The following is a 19,373-nucleotide window of genomic DNA, read 5'->3' as shown; positions in this document are numbered from 1 at the left end:
ATTTATAAGGCCAGGAACAGCAAGATCAGGCACTAGTCGAGGCTAATTATAGGCCACGAGATACGGGAACTTTTGTAACAAGAACTGGATTTGAACAGAGGATTAGTACGATCAGGCCATCCCGGTTACTTAATTAGGACAAGGGTTACACACATGTCGCATGGTCAAAAGACAAATGTGCCCTCTTCTGAAACTGATATGGGCAGAGCGTTCAAGAGGGGGAAAGCTGGAATTGTCCCAAGATGGCTATTTTTGTTCAGGCTGTGAGCTGTATTTTGGCGCTAAACCGACTTGTCTATCCAAGATTAGTTTTTGCTCCTTACTCTTAGCTCGGTTTTGACCGAGAAATCACGCACAAAAAAATGTTGCGAGGAAAATGGAAGATACTATCTTCAACCCATTCCATCCCATGCATGATCATCCGAAAGAAGATGACGCTCCTGATTAAGCCACCCATGTACTGTATTAGATAAGAATGCTTTATTACGGGCGAAAATCCTTCCAATACTTTCTCATGTGCGTCCAGTGAGTAATACTCCTACTACGTATATATGGAGTATGACGCCAAAGAGACCGAGTCTTAATAGAAGTTGGAAATTGAGATTTAATTTTTCGATCCTGGCCTCGGTGATCATTCTGTACTAGCTACTGGCTAGGTTCAGAAAGCGAAGAGACATTCTTGCTTTAACAGGAGGCGCCCCTTGGCTGGTTACCCAAAGCTAGCGAGCAATTGCATAGACGTCGTTGGTAGGATTTTCCAGAGAACTAGATGCCATACGTCCCAGAAAGGAAATGCTCTCTCTCTCTCTCTCTCAATACAGCACATCAATCATGTGGAAAGGACATATATGCGTGCGTTACGTACGTGCCACAGGGTGATCACACACAACCAAGTAGCTAGAAAAGACATCATTCAGAACACTATAACGAATTGGATCGATATGTCAGCGTGGTAGCTAAGCGCAGTTTTTTTGCCGGATCGAGCATGGAGTGACTATACATACACGAAACCCATCAGTAGGCAGGGTATCAGTTCTCTCGATCCGGCACCGGTGGGAAGGCATATGTGTGCTAGGTGCTAGCTGCTGCTGGTAACGAAAAGAGTTAAGCGTGGGTTACCTTGTTGTGATTCTGATTCATGCCGCCGTCCGTACGTGATCTAGTTTATGCTGCTCACAGTGGAAGTAACACAGGTGATAACATAAGTGTGGCATGCTATTAATGAAGAGAAAAAGGTTTGTGCTAACTAAATATGTTACCATAACATCACACAAATCAAGACAAGATTAGTTTACAAGCTAATAAATAACATAATGTATGACATCACATATATATTCCTACCCACTATAGAGGTAGTAACTTAAACTAGTAACCAGTGGGACCAATTTAGTTATTTTGATGTTTTGATTTTTAGGGTGGTCCAACAGTGAAAATATTCATACAAATTTAGTTATTTTGATGTTTTGATTTTTTTTAACTATGTTATATAAAGGATTGGAAAATCTCAGGGTGGTCCATAGCTACGCCACTGCTAGTAACATATGTTACTACTCTAAGTTACTCCCCACAATGATCAGCCTTAGTTCATCATCCTGCGCAGGCCAGGGAATTACTGTCTATTATTAGGACTGCTTCATCAGTTGCGATGCAGCTGTCCTAGTTAACTTAGTTTCTCTTTCTTTTTTGGGAATCCCTTAGTTTCTCTTGACAAAGTTCGCAAGAATTTTTGATAGCCTGAGGGTGGCCCGATCTTTTGATGACGTAGCTAACTTTTCATTGTGTAGGAGGTGTCGACGTTGACGATCTGACTACGACCTAGGAGGCAGCGTCTTTAGCGACCGATACACAAACTCCAGAGGGTTATTGATCACGCAGGGGCACGATCAACCTGACCACGAAGGTCTTTATTCCTGCGAGCAATCGAAGAACAAAACAAGAACAAGATGAAAAGCAATCTGAAATTGCGAATAGAAATTATGAAAGTTCATGAATCTGAATACTCAATATAAGTGAAATCTTGATGACGGTAAAACAAATGGTCTAACCGACACACGTGATTACACGAAAGTAGCAAAAGCTAAACTTTATCTAATAAGAAACCAAAGCTCCATAGGGGGGCTCGTGGGGTATAAATAGGAGGGGAGCTAGGTGGTTTTGGCCAGATCCTTGAGGGACTCCGAAACGGCCTAGAAATCCTCCTAAAACACAACAAAAACGTCTAAAACACAATAAACAAAGGTTATAACCCTCATCTTTAGCCCATAGACACCCATTGGAGGGGGAACCCTCCATTTGGCCGAAATCCTATTGATGTAGATGATTCGGCCTTCTTCTCATCTCTCGTTATAGCGGCTTCAATGTTCTAAAATCTACACCTAATAATAAAAGGAATAGTGTTTCCTTCGTCGGTCGTCGTCCGTCGCACGATTTGGGCTTCGGCCTGGGCCCAGCCCAATTTGGGGGATCGGTCTTCTCGCCTACCGAACCAAGAGTCCGAAAGAAAAAATCGCTTAGTCAGTCCCTAACATGCGCGAGATGCTAAGCCCAACCTCAAATCCGCACGCGCGCCGCCAAATCCGCTGCTGCACTGCCTCCCCGCGCCTCCGGTGGCCCCCACAAACCTCCTGACCGGTACTGTCTCTCTTCTCTCCTAACTAGCTGGAGTAGCAAGAAGTTTTCGTGATATCTTTGTTAGTGTATGACGTTCATGTTCAAGAGTCCGTGGCAACGCACGGGCACTGTACTAGTCATCGCTTAATTGAGCTTGTTCCCGCGACCTTGCTGCCACCTCCATTCTTTGATGTCCAACGCTAATCCTTTAGGTACAAGCTAGGTCCTTCATTCCTAAAACATATAAAAGAACCCATCTTAGGCAGCAGCATATTCTCATTAATATTAAGTGAAGTACCGAGAAACGAAAGTACCTAATAATTTAGTTGTCGTGCACGAGCTCTAGTAATTGGTCCGTGTATCTCCGGTAGCTAAGGTGTAGGTGTTGTAGGGGCTGTGGTTGTATCATTAGTTGGGATGTCCTTATCAATTTTCATCTAAAAATGTCTAATTGAGAAATTGCAACGTTTTTCTGACAATATGCAGAATATTAACATCAAGGTGGATATTTTCATCTACGAGGTGCATGCATATGGTCAATCTCAAGATGATGTGCCGGACCAGTCTCTCGGAGGTGCTCATAGGGGTAGAGTGTGCGTGCGTTCATAGGGATGAGTGTGTGTGCGTGGTTGTGAGCGTCTGCGTCTGTACTGTGTTTTCTAAAAAAAAGTATATATCCAAGTATATTACTCGAGTCTTTCTTTAAATAGACGGGGTGGGGAATTAAGGGATTGATCGCGGGAGGAAAGGGGGAATAAGCAGGGGCAGAACACAAAACATATAAGCGAAAAACCCTTCCCGGGTCTTGTCTCTACCACATCAGATGCCACGCGTCCACTCAATGCCCCGAAACGTGATTTGGACAGTAAGGGTATCCGCAATAGTAGAGTCAGTACTGACTCTCCACGTCATCTAGAGTCAACGGTAAAATAACATGTGCAATGGCTTGTTTCTTTAAACTGATTTTAGATGATTTGTTAGCATTAAATGTGATATTATACATTGCTTAATATGCTCTTGGCTAACTCTTAGCTGATCCTTAGTCGTTTCTTTCCTTAAGAGTCCGACTCCTCACAAAAAGTCGGTTTTTCACGAAGAGTCAGTTCTCTTCTCTCTCCTATTTTTCTTTTATTCACGCAAGTAAATTTTAAATAAAAGTCGCTTAAGAGTCCGCCTTCACGAGTGTCCTAATGCACCATTTTGCCAAGTTTATGCACAGATTAAACGGTTCATCATTTTGTGGGCTAAAGTGAACCCATGTGTCATCGTTTCAGGTTGAGGTTCCTCGGCTCCAAACATGATGTTTTTAAGTTGTTGAACTAGATTGTTTTAAGTTGTGGGCTCAGGTGGATAGCTGCAAACATAGGCTCCTTTGCTGCGGTGAAACAAAGGACCTGGGGCACTGGAAGTCTGGAAGCAGGGCCCAGCAAGAATAGATAATTCTCTCTCAACCTCTAAAAAAAAAGACAATTCTCTCAAAAAAAAATCAAAATGAAGCCAAGGGCATGGTTGAAATTTCGTAAAGGTTGAGTCGCCTCCTGTAATTTCACTCCCCGCCGAGAAGACAAAATTTTCCCACTTCACTCGAATTAAAACCCTAGCGGCTATACCTTTGCTACCCGCCGCCTCCTCCCGTCGCCGGCGCGCTGCCACCCCCACCCCCAGAGAGATTGCCACCTGAGAGCGCCGCGTCCTCGCGCTCTCTCTGCCTCTCCCTTCGCCATCGCCACCATGATCTGCGCAAGTAAGCTTCGCTGCCTCATCCCCCCTCCTCAATTTTTTCAAAACCCTAGCTCTCCGATCCGTTTACCCGTGCGTTTATTCGTATTTTGTTGCTTCTCCCAAAGTCTCCGGTGAGGTGCCGGAAGAGCCGGTTGTATCGAAGAGTTCGGGGCTCCTCTTCGAGCGGCGGCTCATCGAGCGCTACATCGAGGTCGGTAGCTACGTCATAGATCTTGCGCTGCATTTCTTTATCATGTTTGCGCTAAGATTGTGTGGCGATGGCGCAGGACCATGGGAAGTGCCCCGTCACCAAGCAGGACCTCTCCATGGACGACATCGTGCTAGTGAAGACCAACAAGGTTATGCTTCTTTGGAATGTTAAGAACAATTAGAACTGTCAATGTTTCAGTAGCATGTTGGGTTGGATTGTCCTATGTTTTGTATGTTTATTTGTGGCAATATACCTTATTAGCTAAAAGTAAATTCCATATCAACCCTTGAATATTCGGAGAGCACGGAGTAGTTCTAGTCTCCGAAAAAAAAAATCACCAGCTCTGTTATTTGCAGGTTGTGAAGCCTAGGCCCTTGCAGGCTGCAAGCATTCCAGGGCTCCTCGGGATCTTTCAAAATGTAAGTGGTTTTGAAGTTCTTTCTTATTTGTCAACATACATATTTATACTGTAATTCGAAGTCAAACCTGGCAGTGAATCTTATCGTAGACTTTTAACGTTAGAAATGAACAGTTCCTGGCTTCTTGCAACACCATGTAACTGTTTGACATTAGGTTTATTCCTCCATAGCGCACCAGACTCTAAAATTGCAACACGCTAGTAATTGATTCCAAATGAAGCCAGTCCAAATAAGTGGATTATTCTTCGGCATCTATGGTGATGTAACTTAAGTTAGAGCTCAGGAAATTGCCTGCTCAACAGTCATATTTAATATGGGCTCAGAGACTGGTACTTTAAGATCTGTAGCTTCATTTCTTTGTAACTTTGCATGCTTTCCGGAGTCGAAATGATCTCAGTTAACTGCTGAAAGATATGAATAACCATTAAATTCTGTTGATAATTTTTCCTTTTACTGTGAACTCTAAGTACAGCATGGTACTATTCCTAACCATCATTGGTTGATACCTGTCATACTCTCACTAGAAAGAGTTTTCCTCTGATTTTGCAGGAATGGGATGCTCTCATGCTATCAAATTTTGCTTTGGAGCAGCAGCTTCACACAGCAAGACAAGAACTTAGTCATGCGCTGTACCAGGTCTTTGTTGAACCTTATGCAACAGTCTTTTTGTGCGAAGGAATTTTTTTGCAGGGATAAGATTAAGGACAATTTTCCACAAAAGTTTCTGTTATCGTGGAAAAATCTTGATTTGTGTTATTTACTGGCATCAGGACCATAAATTTTGGTTTATCAAGGGTCTATGGGAGAAATTTGAGCTCTCTATGGTGGATTCTTGAGAATGTTCCACTGGTCCAGTGATGCTACTTGTTTTAGGAATTGGCTTAGATATGGTCATGGTATATTCACTAGGATTTTTTTTCCTGTTGTGCTTATGTGCAAAGTAATTGTTGACAAATTATTTCTAGCTCACCTGAACATGTGGTGTGATGAAGGGGTAAGTAATTTTGTCCGTTATGTGTTGACCTGTCTATCTGAAGTTTACCAGAAAATTGCTGTCAGAACTAATTAGTTAGTTATAACCAAATTGGGTTCTTGTTGTAGTCAACTACTCGTTATGATTACCTGTAGATAACATCTGGTTTTATGCCGTTGATTCTAGTATGCCCTAGTTATTAGACTGGTCTGCACTCTGCAAAAAAATAAGATATGCATTTGAAATAGCCAAAAGGGAGGGGTATGCAAATAAATCTTGAAATTGTAGAAAATACTCCCTCTGATCCTAAATTGTTGTCGTTGAATGACAACAATTTATTATGGATCGGAGGGAGTAAAATTTATTTAGAAACAAAAATAGGAAGATAGAATAACATGTACTCCCTACTAAAGTTGTACTAAATCCAAGACACTTATTATGGATCGGAGGGAGTAATAAGAAAGGGAAGGAGTAAAATATAATCTGCCCTGATAGGTCATGTACTGATGTTGACAGCTATTCTGCTTTTATCCTGCATGGATCCTCTGCGGAAATGTGATATGAATGTTATATATTCATTCTTACTTTTGCATCTTGTCATAAACTTGCATGAAAGAACATTACCCTCCCATCTATTATCTGTTTACTAGTTTTTCTTGTTTGCCCCTTCCAGCATGATGCTGCCTGCCGTGTTATAGCCAGATTAAAGAAGGAAAGGGATGAATCTAGAGCACTTTTGGCTCTAGCCGAGAGACAGATTCCTGCATCAATGGCAGGAGATGTACCTGCAGCTGTTGTTTCCAATGGAAAAAGAGGTTCCTACTGTTTCAAGCTTTGCAAGTATATTTCTGGTTCTAGTTTTTTTTTTCTCTCTCAGTCTAGCTCTATTGGATGCAGCAATGGAAGATGAAATTGGCCCTGATGGGAAGAAAATTCGTCCTGGTATCAATCCTGTGATGATTGATGAACTAACAGAGTGCAATACCATGCTTTCTGCACAGCGTAAGAAACGGCAGGTACAAACCCTGCTCTATAGCTACAAATAGAAACAGTCAAAACTCTAATATGTGTTGGTAAAATGATGACCTCTCTAGAGAGTTGGCTTGTTTTAATGATGACCTCTCAAGAGAGTTAGCTTGTTTTGTCCACATTATGCAGTGAGCTAGCTTTAACTTATGTGATGCAATGTTGTAGATCTAATCATGTTTCACGACTTCATTGGTGAATGAGCGAACAATTCTGTCTTCACAGGTACCCCCAAGTTTGGCACAAATTGACGCACTGGAGAGATATACTCAAATTTCTAGTCATCCACTCCACAAGACAAACAAGCCAGGCATTTTATCTATGGACATCCATCCTTCAAAGGTTGGATTGTTAGTTTCCCGTGCTTTGCTATGTGCTTATCCTGTTGGTTTAAACTGGATGTAAGGTTACACAACAATGTGATTAGATAACATATTATCAATGCATTTACTCGTGTCTGATGACATATTGCATTGCAATATGTTGCACATAGATGGTTCCATTTATTTTGATGCTGTGTTCTGATTAAATCATTCGTGTACTGGATTAACAGGACATTATTGCAACTGGCGGCATTGACACAAATGCAGTACTTTTTGATAGGCCATCTGGTCAAATCCTGTCCACACTTTCTGGTCACTCCAAGAAGGTCTTTATCCCATGTGTTTTTGATGCACCCTCTATTCATTATTTTCATATATTTTGAAAGTCAATCCTAAAACTGGAACTTCCTAACTCACAGATAACCACTTTGAAATTTGTTCCTCGGGACGAGCTCGTCGTAACTGGATCAGCAGATAAGGTATGCCGCTTTCTGATGCGTTTAATTAGTGACGGAAAAATGAATACAATAACCACATGCTGATTTTATTAGCTGCTTGACTACGTCATTTAGTAATTGTGGTGGTGGTTTACTTGAATGCTTCCACTCAGTTAATTTGTGCATAAGATTACTCAATGGCCTTTCCTTTTTTTATATCTATCATGATCACCATGGTTTGAGAACCATTTTGGGTTTTTTGTTGTGAAATGGACAAAGTAGGTTAAAATTTAGTAATAGTACTTCTTTTGCCAGCAGCATGCATCAACTTATATATGCATTATTGTTGGTAGTAGTGTACGTAGTTTGATATTAACTGCAAAAATGATCCAACTCAATCAAGACTGAGTTGGGTATGGCACTTCTGGATTTGATTTAGGCCGACTGATATTCTGATTTCTTACTGGACTGTGTTGGGTATGGCTCAAACTGCTAAACATTTTCTTGAGTTCAGTATGCTGCTGGTTGGACTATCATATAAGTATATGGTGAATAGTTCAGGGGGTTTCACATGTGAGTTGGTTTATCTGCAAAGGATTTAATATTATGATGCTTTGGCTCATGTGTTTTCTTCTTCAAACAGAGACATGCTAGAAAATTTATGTTGACTTACAGGCTATACCACCCACTTCTGTATGTACTACCAGCAGCTTTTCTAAGTCATGGGAATATTTCCTTTTCCTGCTCACCTATGAATCGTCAAAATCGTTGTACTGTGGTTTCTACTGACCTGCTGATGTTACTCCTACTATAAGCAAGAGATTGAGAAATCATCAGTTTATTATGGTTTTAAGTTTCAACTATATGATGATACCAGTTTTGGTAGTTTAAGTCTCCACTGACCAGTTTGCAAAAAATGCAGACTGTTCGGATTTGGCAAGGAAGCGAGGAGGGAAACTATAATTGCATCCATACACTGAAAGATCATACTGCCGAGGTTAGTATTTGCTATTTAGGTGATCTTGCTTCTCCAAAACAGATCCTGCCCACTTGAGGCTATAATTTCCTGTCTTCAGGATTGCAGTTTAAGGACAGCTGATACTCATTGCATGCAATATTCATTATTCCTTTCCGTACCATTTTCTTGTCATTATATTAGATTTCTCAACATTTACAAAACTAATAATCGTGGCAAAGTTTTCGGTGTTCCTATTTTTGATTTACTTCTCTACTTGAAGAACAATCAAGGGCGATGTAGCTATATTATCCTTGATACAAATTTTCACTCGTCTTCAAGTTTTCTTGCCCATTGCACCCTTAGCTGTTGCAGTTCATTTTACATGTGAAAAATTCCCCATTCATCCGTGCACTACATTTCATGTAAATCATTGTGATCCTTGATTGTCGATAATGTTTTGTTTATAGACTGTCATTTTGAACTCTTTTAAATCCTCAGGTTGAACAATTCTGATTTCGATTATTTATTTTTTAAATCTCAGATTGAAGCTGTTACAGTTCATGCGACTCAGAAGTACTTTGTGACTGCTGCCAGGGATAATACTTGGTGTTTCTATGATATTTCAACCGGTTATTGCCTCTCACAGGTCCATTCACATAGGCTACAATCATCAATTCCTACGTGTGCACTCTACATGTGTATGCAATGCTGAAAATCCTTTTATCAGGTTGGTGAGGCTTCAGGACTAGAGGGATATACATCTGCGTCTTTCCATCCAGATGGTCTTATCCTTGGAACAGGAACTACTGATGCTGCTGTCAAAATTTGGGATGTCAAGACTCAGGTTGAAAATGCACTGTTTTCAAGAATATGTTTCAGATGGTCATGCATGTCTGCTCTTGAAATATCTTTCCTAATGAACATATTTTATCTGTAGTCAAATGTTGCAAAGTTTGAGGGGCATGCTGGACCAGTCACTGCCATGTCATTCTCTGAAAATGGTTACTTCCTAGCGGTATGCAGGTTTCCACCAAGCAGTGTACCCAATGCTGAATGCTTTTGTTATCCTGATATGTTTGTCACCCCCCTTGCAGACTGCCGCTCTTGATGGTGTCAAGCTTTGGGATCTACGGAAATTGAGAAATTTTAGGACTTTCTCACCATATGATTCAGACACACCGACAAATTCTGGTAAGGGACTTTGTATGTCACTTTTGTGCTCCACATACAAACTATAGAGTTGTGAATTGCGTATGTGCAAGGCTATAGGTAGTGGTCCAGATTCCCTTAGACTCATTTAAATTCTGTGTTGATATGTTATTACATTGTTGTCTAGGACTGTATTAGGCATGTCTGCTTTCCTGATATGGGTTCAATTGTATGGTGCATATGACTACTTCCCTGTTGTTCTGCAGTTGAATTTGATTTTAGCGGAAGCTATCTTGCCGTTGCTGGTTCGGATATAAGGTATGTTCTCCATTACCTGGCATACCGGTATTGCTACTGGATGGGAAATTGTCATAGATCTAGAAATGCTATTTTGTCCTCCTAGTTGTGTGACTGACGACTTGTGTAACTTCAAATAGTGGACGTCTTATATTACAATTCATTTAAATATGAGTTTGTATGCAAGAACAACCATCCCTCCTTTCAATTTTGTTATAATGGAAAATTAAATATTTAGTGTGTCCTTTGAGTGGTTGCAGGGTTTACCAAGTAGCTAATGTTAAGACTGAATGGAATCTTATCAAGACATTACCAGATTTGTCAGGAACAGGTTTGCACCTCCAATGTCCCAGTTTGAATTGGCATGTTTGATTGATGTGCACTAAACTTGTTCTCGTGATTTGTCCTTTGACAGGGAAAGTGACTTCTGCGAAGTTTGGGGCCGATTCTAAGTATATCGCAGTAGGTTCTATGGACCGTAACTTGCGGATATTTGGGCTTCCTGGTGAAGATCAAATGGACGATGATGCAAAACCATCGGCAGAGTGAGTAAATCCAGCGTACCTGGATTTACGTATTTGATGGTCCCTGCGCTGTCTTCTGACAATGGATGGATGGGTTGAGGCACACTGCAAGAGGATAGCAGGGTCCTTGGGGAGTAATGACGTGGACGTCAGCCGATGTAAAACAGACTGCGCCATTATTGTATTTTGTAGGCGTCACTAATTTTTCTGATGTTATGATTTGTTTTTAAGATGAATACAGTAGCAAAGTACTCGGCCTGCAGACATGTCACTTGAGTCTAGAATGTGCAAGTTTCTTATATCTTTCGGGCAAAAATCCGTTATTTGATGCATCAGTGCAATTTTTTAAGAAAATATGCAGCAGTTTCTACCACTACACGATTTGCTATCCGGCGACTACTGACTAGTATCAGTTCTCTTTTTCGAGAGAGTTGGTCTTGGTTTAAGTGGTGTTTGATGATCGTTCCGGACTGTGCATATGTTGTCTTTAAATTTCAGTTGCCTTCTTGAAATTGTTCAACATTCTATCATGTTTGTCTGTATAACTGCGTACGTCCAATGCAAATTGCATACTTCCAGTGCTATAAATTCTGCGCTAAGCTCTGCCCTATAAATTACCATGATCTGCAGACTCGCTGAAGAGTAGTTCAGTTCACTTTGTCGTAAGTCAATCTTCTTAAAGTTTGATGAAGTTTGTAGAAAAACCTACGAGCAACTACAGCTCGAAATTAATTGGGAACATATGAGGTGAAATCTTCTATCTAGTGAAACTAATCATATCCATTAGATTCCAAATAAATGGATGTGATGACAGCTGGAAGCTCTAATCACTTCATTGGAATTGATGCCACGAAGAAGTCGGGGTAGCAACACTTCATGAGACATGATTTAAATCGATGCCATGAAAAAGTCAGGGAAGCAACACTTCACAAGCCATGGTTTAAAAGATGAGAAAATAGAAAAAGTTCACAAACGGAAATGAAATTCTTTTCTGGTAAGATGAATGACGACATATCTAGTGCAAACCTTCGTTCGGTGCATATTGCAAATCCTCGTCCCGTGCAATCAGATTTAAAACGTCCGTTCTAAATGAGAGGTGAGAATAAAAAATAATACATCATGAGATACCATGTGAAAAACATGTTTAAGCGAGAGTTATGATTTCGCCGATCTGCACCAGTTTTAGATTCGTTCACGTTGATGGTTTGCCGAATAAAAAATTGCGTTACATACGTCGCCCGATGAATTCTGAGCCTAACTTTTTTCGCATTAGCAGGAGGAGGAGGAGCCCGTCGCGGCCGGACTCATCCCTCCTTCTGGCGGTCTGGCCCAGGCCCATCTCGCTACCGACTTGCCGACTGCCGAGCGCCCCAGCCCCCTCGCTCTGTCTCTCGTCTAGTCGTCTGCCTCCTCGCGCGAGCGCCGCCACCGCCGGTTGGTCTCCCCTTCGATTCTCTCTCTCTCTTTCCCGATTTCTCCTCCCATCACCACACGAACGGCTGCCGCCCTTTAGCTCCCCGTTTCATCTCCTTAAATTGAGGCCGCCCTACCTTGCCCTACTGGGTCCTCCTCCCGTACCTGGTCTGATAGATGGCACGCGGGCTTGTTTGCTGTGTTTGTCTCGAGGTGGTTATTGGAGTAGTAGGATAGACTGTTGGATGGGGACTTGATTTCCCTGCAAGATGGGGCAAGTAAAGGGTTAAGAACCTTCTTTGATGCGTGAGCACTGACCAGTAGGATAGATTGTTGGATGGGGACTTGAATTCACAACTTGTGGTAATCTCCAACCTTTTGTTTTCGTCGTGGTAATCAATGTCTCTAGCTTCTAACGAGGGCTTGTACTTGTATTACTCCTTTGATCTAGGGTTCACTTCATGTGTAGTTTGTTTTGTGTGTTGTGACACGCTGCCCTATACAGTACATGCATGGTATTGCTAGTCAGTGTCCCAGCCTGAATAACATAACATGGTTTTAGTTGGTCTTCTCGTCCGAGTCTGGCAATCTATAGTTCAGTCCTTGTGTCAAACAGGGTAGACACTCTTGTTGTTTCAATCTCCGATGGCAGGTTTTTGGATTGCACCAGCCTGTTGGAAATGTATCCTAACCATGCCATTATGTCCAAAAGCGAATGCCACTAGTGACTAGTGTTGTAGTTTTGGCATGGATATATGGACTAAACGTCTTGTAGTAATACATAGATCCAGTGAGGTGACAAGCCAAGTGACTTCATTACAACAGAGCAATGGTTATGATGTACCTTTGAACAAGTAATATGCAGTTCTGAAATGTGTTTGCATTTTCCCAGATATATTATTTCATCATTAAAAAGCAATCAGTTGCACCAATCATTTTGACAGCTTTTGATAAGATGTTACAATCCCTCATATTTGGTCACATCTAGGCTATACTGGATTGGACTAAAGATGGAGAAACAGAAGGGGACTAGCATAATCTGGAACTTGCTTCTGTTTAGAGTTCCATTGTGTACATTAACCTTTTCTGGAGCTCTTGAGATACATCACAAATATATCCTTGAGATTTAGTACTCCCTCCGACCGGAATTACTTGTCGAAATATTACATGTATCTAGACGCTTTTTAAACATAGATACATCCAAATTTAGGCAAATTTGAGACAAGTAATATGGGTCGGAGGGAGTAGTATGTTATTAATTCAAAAGTTAATACCTTTCAGGAGGCAGACGTTAGATCCTTCGTGCGATGTTGCTTTCAGCAAATATTTTGTTCTCATACGGTATTTCCTGCGAAAACTAATTGGAAACTTTGCTGAAAGTTCTTTTAGTCTCTTGTTTGCTGCAGATCTATTAAAGCATTCCCATGGCAACTCTGAAAGATGCAGCAGTGCGGAAGCCTATACTGGCGACAATCCGCCTGCTCGTGCCGGCTGGTGCTGCACGTCCTGCACCACCAGTTGGTCCAGCACTGGGGTTTTATAGGCTCAATTTGATGGCTTTCTGCAAGGATTTCAATGCAAGGACCCAGAAGTATAAGGCAGAAACTCCTATGCAAGTCACGCTAACCGCCTACAAGGATAGTACTTTCGAGTTTGTAGTCAAGTCGCCTTCCGTTTCATGGTTCCTCAAGAAAGCAGCAGGAATTGAGACAGCCAGCAGTCGTCCAGGTCACAATGTTGTATCATCCCTGACGCTCCGCCACGTGTATGAGATTGCAAAACTTAAGCAGGCTGATCCCTTCTGCAAGCATATGTCGCCCGAGGCATTGTGCAAATCTATCATTGGCACAGCAAATTCCATGGGAATTGAGATTGTTAAAGATCTCTGAGGAACTTGGCTTGTCTTTTAGTAGGGACACAACTCCGACCCACCTTCCTGGGTGACATTTGTGAGTTGTAGTTTTCAGTTGATGTGGGAGAAGATGGGAGTTCTTAAATCGTTGAACTTACTGAGCTCTCTGCTAGTGTTTGTTTAGGAATCGCCTGAGCTTAATTTTCTTGGAAGTCTCCATCCCAGGCAATTTTTTATTTTTCTTCGTACTCAAACTGAAATTAGAGATTCCTGGATATGTCTCCAACAATATATTGCAATGTCGATCTCTTCCAAGTGAAGATATTTCATGGAAAATAATGTGACTCCTGAGTTTTTTGCCCAGATGAACTATCTAACTACATGTCATACACCGTTCACAACTGCAACATTTTGGTACCACCTCTGTTCTTAAATTCTTGTCGTGGTTCTAGTACAAATTTGTGCTAAAATCACAACAAGAATTTAGGAACGGAGAGAGTAACTTTTACTACCTTTACAATATGCTAGTGTTTGTTAAGTTCTGGTATTAGGCCCCTTTCTTAAGTAACACTAGATCACAAAGCATACGTGCATGTCAATTTCGATGATAGAATAATATGAATTTCACAAATAAATGGAGGCGTGGAATATGAAAGTTAAATCTCCATGAAGTTTGTTGGTACTGAAGGAGATGAATATTAGTTAAAAGTGGAAAATGTGAGTTTTAATTGTTTCTAAGATATTTGGGTTGCTGCTTGCCTGATAATTTGTTGTTTCTCTTGCATTGGGTTGGTTCCCAATCTTTATTTCCTTGTTATTCTGGAAAAGGAAATAGGTAAAAGTGCTGCGTTGAGACAATGCTAAATGGGTTTCTGATATCCTGCGGAGAGAAGCCTAATCAACCAGTGGTTACCAATTTTTCTATAGCAATCACCAGGATAGTGGATGCATGAGAGTGAGAGAGCTCTTACAGTGCCTAGTTCTAATGTCCTAGCGGGAACAATGGGGAGATCCATCGGTCAAGGATGACCCAAACCTGATTGGACGGTTCAGGTCTTCAGAGAATGGATGCACGGGAGAGCTCCTATATAATGTCCTAGCAGGAACAATTGGGATATCCGTCGGTCAGGGATCCCAAACATGATCCTACCTTACCTAGTGTTAATATCTTAAATTAATACTCACTCCATTCTTATACAAATCCATGTCACTTATTTTGGGACTGAGGGAGTATACGATAATTCCATACACAAAGACGTGGCAGTTTATTTTTCACAGTTCATCTTGGTGCTTTCTCATATGGACTTTATCTTACCGTTATCAGGTCTTCCACTGGACTCAGACAACAATTAATTCATTACCAACACCTTGGATTGCATACTGTTTAGTTGCATATCCAAAGGAATTGGAGTGATCAATATGGTGGAATTAATGGGAGCATACAACATCTAAAGATCCAATGAATTAACAAAGCAATACTATTGAACAAAAGTCAGGAGCTTGCATAGTTTCAAAGAAGAAGTCACAAGCCTACAACTTTTTGTTAAGGAGCAAAAACTAACACTGAAGGTCAAATAGAGTGGAATTTTAGTGCTTTGATACCAGCTCCCGTTAAGGATGTTCTTAAGGAAAGGCATGCGGTTTCCTTTTCTGTTTTCCTGAATAGAACATCAGAACCCATTTGTTATCGCTGTTCAGGGCAATATTCAGAATTCACATTTGCAATCAACTCATGCACCAAACTGAACTGAAAATCTCTCGCGGTAAAGTCAAATAACAGAGCAAAGGATTATTCATTGATCTCCTCAAGAACAAGATATTGCAGAGCTATTGAGTATTTAGCTGTTCTTCATTCCTTGATTCCACTTTGTGAACTGCTAATGTTCTTGAGTATGTAGGATCCTAGGCCGTCACCTGAGGAAAGACGGACAGATTAAATCATGTGACATACTGACACACTGTAAACCCTGTATTCAGTTCACAGTCATGAACTAAAAACAAGCAAGGATGACTAAAAATAAACAAGAAATAAAGACAGATCCATGATAGGAAAAATTAAGGTTAATTAGCATTTTTTTAACTAAATATGCAGGGGCAATCTATTTCGTGTTGGTACTTCGGCATTTTCACCCAGGCATTCTCATCAAACAAGAGATTTAAGGCAAAAGAAAGCAAATCTACCAACTATCATGACTTATGTGTGAGCGCAAAATGTTCTACTCCTATTTTAGTGAACCAAAGTTACGAAGCTAAGGGGTGACAAATAGTAATATAAATATGTTTACTTAATAAAACTAGCAATGAACCAGAACAACTGCCTACTTACAATTTACCTTGGATTGTATATATGGAACTTATCCATCTCTTGTAAATAAATAAGGATCTTGGGTTGTCACCTTGATGTACATCAGAGAGCAAGAGATTGCAAGATCCAAGGGTTCCGAGCTTTGTACTAGGAAAGGGATTGAGATGTTAGTCTAAACAACATAGAAATATTGAGATATTTAAAGATCTGGGATGGACTTCATCACTTACTTTGCATGTGCAATAGCATTTTGACACAAAGCTAATGTGCGAACCATTGCTAGATCTCGAGCCCTTGTATTTCCATATCTTTGCTGACAGATCCTATTACAGTTTCAACATAGTGTAAGTAGTCATAAAATTTCAAGACTGCACGTCTGTAATTTCAGTAAATTACAAAACTGTATAACACTTTTGTTTTATTGTTGACATCAAACCTATAAGTGTTTTCCGTAATATCAGACCATCCTAAACAAAACAGAGTAAACAGGGATCTATATAGCCAATGGTTTCAGTAAAACAACTGGAACGGGTTCTTCAAAAAAAAAAAAACAACTGGAACGGTATTACAAGTGGAATATGCTGTGATAGGAGACAAAAAATGACACCCAGCACACTCAAGAAATGACTTGCAACTTATCATCATTAGACCATCTACAAAGGCCTGAAACATGCCGTCAAGTTGTTAGAAGAAATGTATATACAGTGAACCCTTGTCATGGTCTCAGCCCATAAGGGAATTTGTGTAACCAAAATGCTCAAACTGAGTCACAGACACTGAGTTTGCAGTGCACCCAGTAACTGTCATTAATTCCACGAAAACGAAAAGAAAAACACCTCTCAAGGAAGAACCCGGCAAAATCATCAACAATGACTGCAGCGGGAAAGTTGTCAAGCAGGTGAAATGCAGCGAAGTACTTCCTGATCCCCTCATCATCTTCAACGTATCTGCAGGCATAAAATACGAAAAACTAAGCATAAATTAGCGATGACGGCATGAAATAGCTGAGTGCAGTATTTCAACACATTGAGAAAACTCAAACTGGTCTGAGAAAAAGTCAAAAACACTGCAAATATGACAAGAATGACAACACATCACGTGGCCAATAATCTGATTCTTCTTACAGGATTCAAGACAGATATTTCAAAAGTGGACACGTTGCACATTGAACCAGAACCCGCATACATGAATTGTTTACACTCCTTACTTGATTTGTATTCTGTGAAGCACGTCCATTGATGGTTTAACATCCTGGAAGCAAAGAGAAAAATATGTGGCTTCAGAAATCGACTCAGTTTCACCATTAGCAGAACTGGCAAGCAAGGCTTCTCACTTGGGACAAGAAAGGGGGATTGCTCTCCAACCTCCCCCTACTGGAGATGAACACCACATCCCGGCCGCTCTCCGCCGCACGGTTTATCGCGAACTGGAAAAGGAGCGAGGTCTTCCCGCTGTTCTAGCAGCAAGGCAACAAAATCGGCGCACGGGAGGAGTAAGCTAAGAAATCCACAGATGTACGTACTGGATGAAACGCACGGATTCTACGACGGCGGCTTCGGTTTGATCCGGCGCATGGCGGAAAGGAGCAAGCTTGAACAAGCCCAAGAAAATTGTGAGACACATACCAGCATGGAGGTCCCGAGAGGAGGAGGATGCGGGCGTCGTCAAACGGAGGTGGGGCGGTGGAGGCGCGGGGAAAAAACATCTGCGCAATCGAGGGGGCGTTAGTTGCCGGAATACGGAGGAGGAGGCGGTGCCGGCGATGTGTTCGGTGGAATGACCGAATGAAACAGCGTAAGTAAGGTAGTGTTTGGTTGTGGTGGAAACGGAATGTTCCGAAAGTTGAGATAATTCACGTATTTGGTTCATAGGACATAGAAAAATGGAATGAAATCATGTAGTTCTTCAAAAAAAATTCAATTGCCTAACTATTCCATTTTTAAAAAATAAATTAGGAATCAGATGGTTTCAAGTGGAAACCAGTGGTTCAAGTGTTTAAAACATTTTCATTACATTTCATTCTTATAAAAATAGAACCGTTTCATTACATTCTCCTTTGCTCTGGAACCAAACACTACCTAAACACTACCTAACGGAGACAAAGAATATGTACCGAAGCTATAACGGCGAGTTTTTCCAATGGGAGAACGACACCCCTGTTCGTAATTCTATTGAAAGTTGTTATAAGCTAACTCTAAATCTTTCAAAATGCATGTACTCCTATAAGTTTTAATTCTATATTAAATGGATCACAAATTCAAATAGGATTGGACGAGTCTTGCTTGCTTATGTGACACTTTGACCGTTGTTAGGTCGGCATGGTCCCACACGAGGGGTAACACGATGAAGACAAATCTTATAGAAACCCCCTTCTTCTTGAAGAAACCCTCCTTGTCTCCTTTTCCCCACTCTCGGTCCCTCCTTTTTGTCCCTTCTCCACTTCACCGGCGTTGCATCCCTCCATCAGCCCAGCACCGACACATACCAACAATGAAACACACATGAGACCCGTTGACTCGGGACTTCATGAGAATCGGGAGCAAATTAGGGCGAGTCGCGAGAGAGAGACTCCAGGTCCGCAACAGCTGCATTTTGTCGGACGACAACCATAGGCTTGTAGTCAGCCGTCCTAGTCGCCAGCCTTCGCTTGGCCGCACATGGCTCTGCCCCAATTACTCCCTAATCCGTGACTCTAGGTCGAGCCCCCAACTGGTAATCCCAAATTCACTCCCCAAAATTTCTATTGTTTCGTGTTATTACTCTTATTTAGTTTAGATCATGTATATATAATACCTTATTAGTTGTATCATCTTTTATGTAATATGTCATCTCTATGTATTACCTTATACTAGTACAATGCCCGTGCGTTGCCACGGCCTCTGAATATCTTTGCTTTCACATTAAACATAATACATGCGACAGTTCTCGTGTATTGAGAAGACAACAACATAATTTGACATTTAATCGAAATGAATTTCAATAAGTTACTAAATTTATTAGTATAATGATGATGATGATGATAATGATGATTTATTAGTATAAAAAGCAAGAAAAGACTCGGTGTCCAAAACCACAACAAGCAAATTGGTAAATAATTGTTCTCTTCTCACCACTCTTGCTTACTGTACACCCTCCCTTGACACAAACAATTTCT

General features: G+C 41.1%; 3 protein-coding genes across 6 annotated transcripts; 2 read left to right on the top strand and 1 right to left on the bottom strand.

The window, feature by feature from the left end:
• Positions 1–4,173: 4,173 nt before the first annotated feature.
• Positions 4,174–10,984, top strand: LOC100829617 (pre-mRNA-processing factor 19). The gene is made up of 18 exons (XM_003573977.4): positions 4,174–4,354; positions 4,458–4,543; positions 4,620–4,691; positions 4,900–4,962; positions 5,512–5,598; positions 6,609–6,750; positions 6,833–6,951; positions 7,187–7,303; positions 7,515–7,610; positions 7,704–7,763; positions 8,644–8,718; positions 9,221–9,325; positions 9,407–9,523; positions 9,617–9,694; positions 9,774–9,870; positions 10,095–10,146; positions 10,386–10,456; positions 10,541–10,984. Exons 1-18 carry the CDS (start codon positions 4,342–4,344, stop codon positions 10,672–10,674), a joined length of 1,584 nt encoding a protein of 527 aa, XP_003574025.1. The 5' UTR covers positions 4,174–4,341; the 3' UTR covers positions 10,675–10,984.
• A 940-nt stretch (positions 10,985–11,924) lies between these two features.
• LOC100829116 (50S ribosomal protein L11) lies at positions 11,925–14,279 on the top strand. 3 transcript variants are annotated; one of them, XM_003573975.4, is made up of 2 exons: positions 11,925–12,083; positions 13,452–14,279. In XM_003573975.4, exon 2 carries the CDS (start codon positions 13,487–13,489, stop codon positions 13,949–13,951), a length of 465 nt encoding a protein of 154 aa, XP_003574023.1. In that variant the 5' UTR covers positions 11,925–12,083; positions 13,452–13,486; the 3' UTR covers positions 13,952–14,279. The 3 variants fall into 3 exon arrangements, with proteins under 3 accessions (XP_003574023.1, XP_003574024.1, XP_024317737.1); XM_003573976.4 differs by having other exon boundaries at positions 11,929–12,083; positions 13,469–14,279; XM_024461969.1 differs by having other exon boundaries at positions 11,929–12,083; positions 13,051–14,279.
• Positions 14,280–15,374: 1,095 nt separating this feature from the next.
• LOC100842867 lies at positions 15,375–19,309 on the bottom strand. Of its 2 annotated transcripts, none has more exons than XM_014900610.2 (7): positions 17,845–19,309; positions 17,553–17,670; positions 17,427–17,470; positions 17,056–17,166; positions 16,450–16,542; positions 16,311–16,366; positions 15,375–15,828 (listed from the first exon to the last, which is right to left on the bottom strand). In XM_014900610.2, the coding sequence occupies exons 1-7, from the start codon at positions 17,922–17,924 to the stop codon at positions 15,764–15,766; spliced, it is 567 nt and encodes a 188-aa protein (XP_014756096.1). In that variant the 5' UTR covers positions 17,925–19,309; the 3' UTR covers positions 15,375–15,763. The 2 variants fall into 2 exon arrangements, with proteins under 2 accessions (XP_014756096.1, XP_010234801.2); XM_010236499.3 differs by having other exon boundaries at positions 16,248–16,366; positions 17,845–19,292.
• Between the last annotated feature and the right edge of the window lie 64 nt (positions 19,310–19,373).

Source organism: Brachypodium distachyon, chromosome 3 (genome assembly GCF_000005505.3).
Source record: "Brachypodium distachyon strain Bd21 chromosome 3, Brachypodium_distachyon_v3.0, whole genome shotgun sequence".
NCBI classification, from domain to species: domain Eukaryota; kingdom Viridiplantae; phylum Streptophyta; class Magnoliopsida; order Poales; family Poaceae; genus Brachypodium; species Brachypodium distachyon.
This window is presented reverse-complemented; position numbering and strand designations above follow the sequence as displayed.

Bases quoted from the DNA above. Each gene is read 5' to 3' on its own strand.
- LOC100829617 (XM_003573977.4), top strand. The intron at 5,599-6,608 runs GTCTTTGTTGAA...TGCCCCTTCCAG, and splicing joins TTAGTCATGCGCTGTACCAG to CATGATGCTGCCTGCCGTGT. The intron at 8,719-9,220 runs GTTAGTATTTGC...TTTAAATCTCAG, and splicing joins TGAAAGATCATACTGCCGAG to ATTGAAGCTGTTACAGTTCA.
- LOC100829116 (XM_003573975.4), top strand. From the start codon at position 13,487: ATGGCAACTCTGAAAGATGCAGCAGTGCGGAAGCCTATACTGGCGACA.
- LOC100842867 (XM_010236499.3), bottom strand. From the start codon at position 17,924: ATGTTTTTTCCCCGCGCCTCCACCGCCCCACCTCCGTTTGACGACGCC. The intron at 17,167-17,426 runs GTAAGGAGTGTA...TTATGCCTGCAG, and splicing joins CTTCACAGAATACAAATCAA to ATACGTTGAAGATGATGAGG. The intron at 16,543-17,055 runs GTGTTTTTCTTT...AAACTGTAATAG, and splicing joins GCCGGGTTCTTCCTTGAGAG to GATCTGTCAGCAAAGATATG.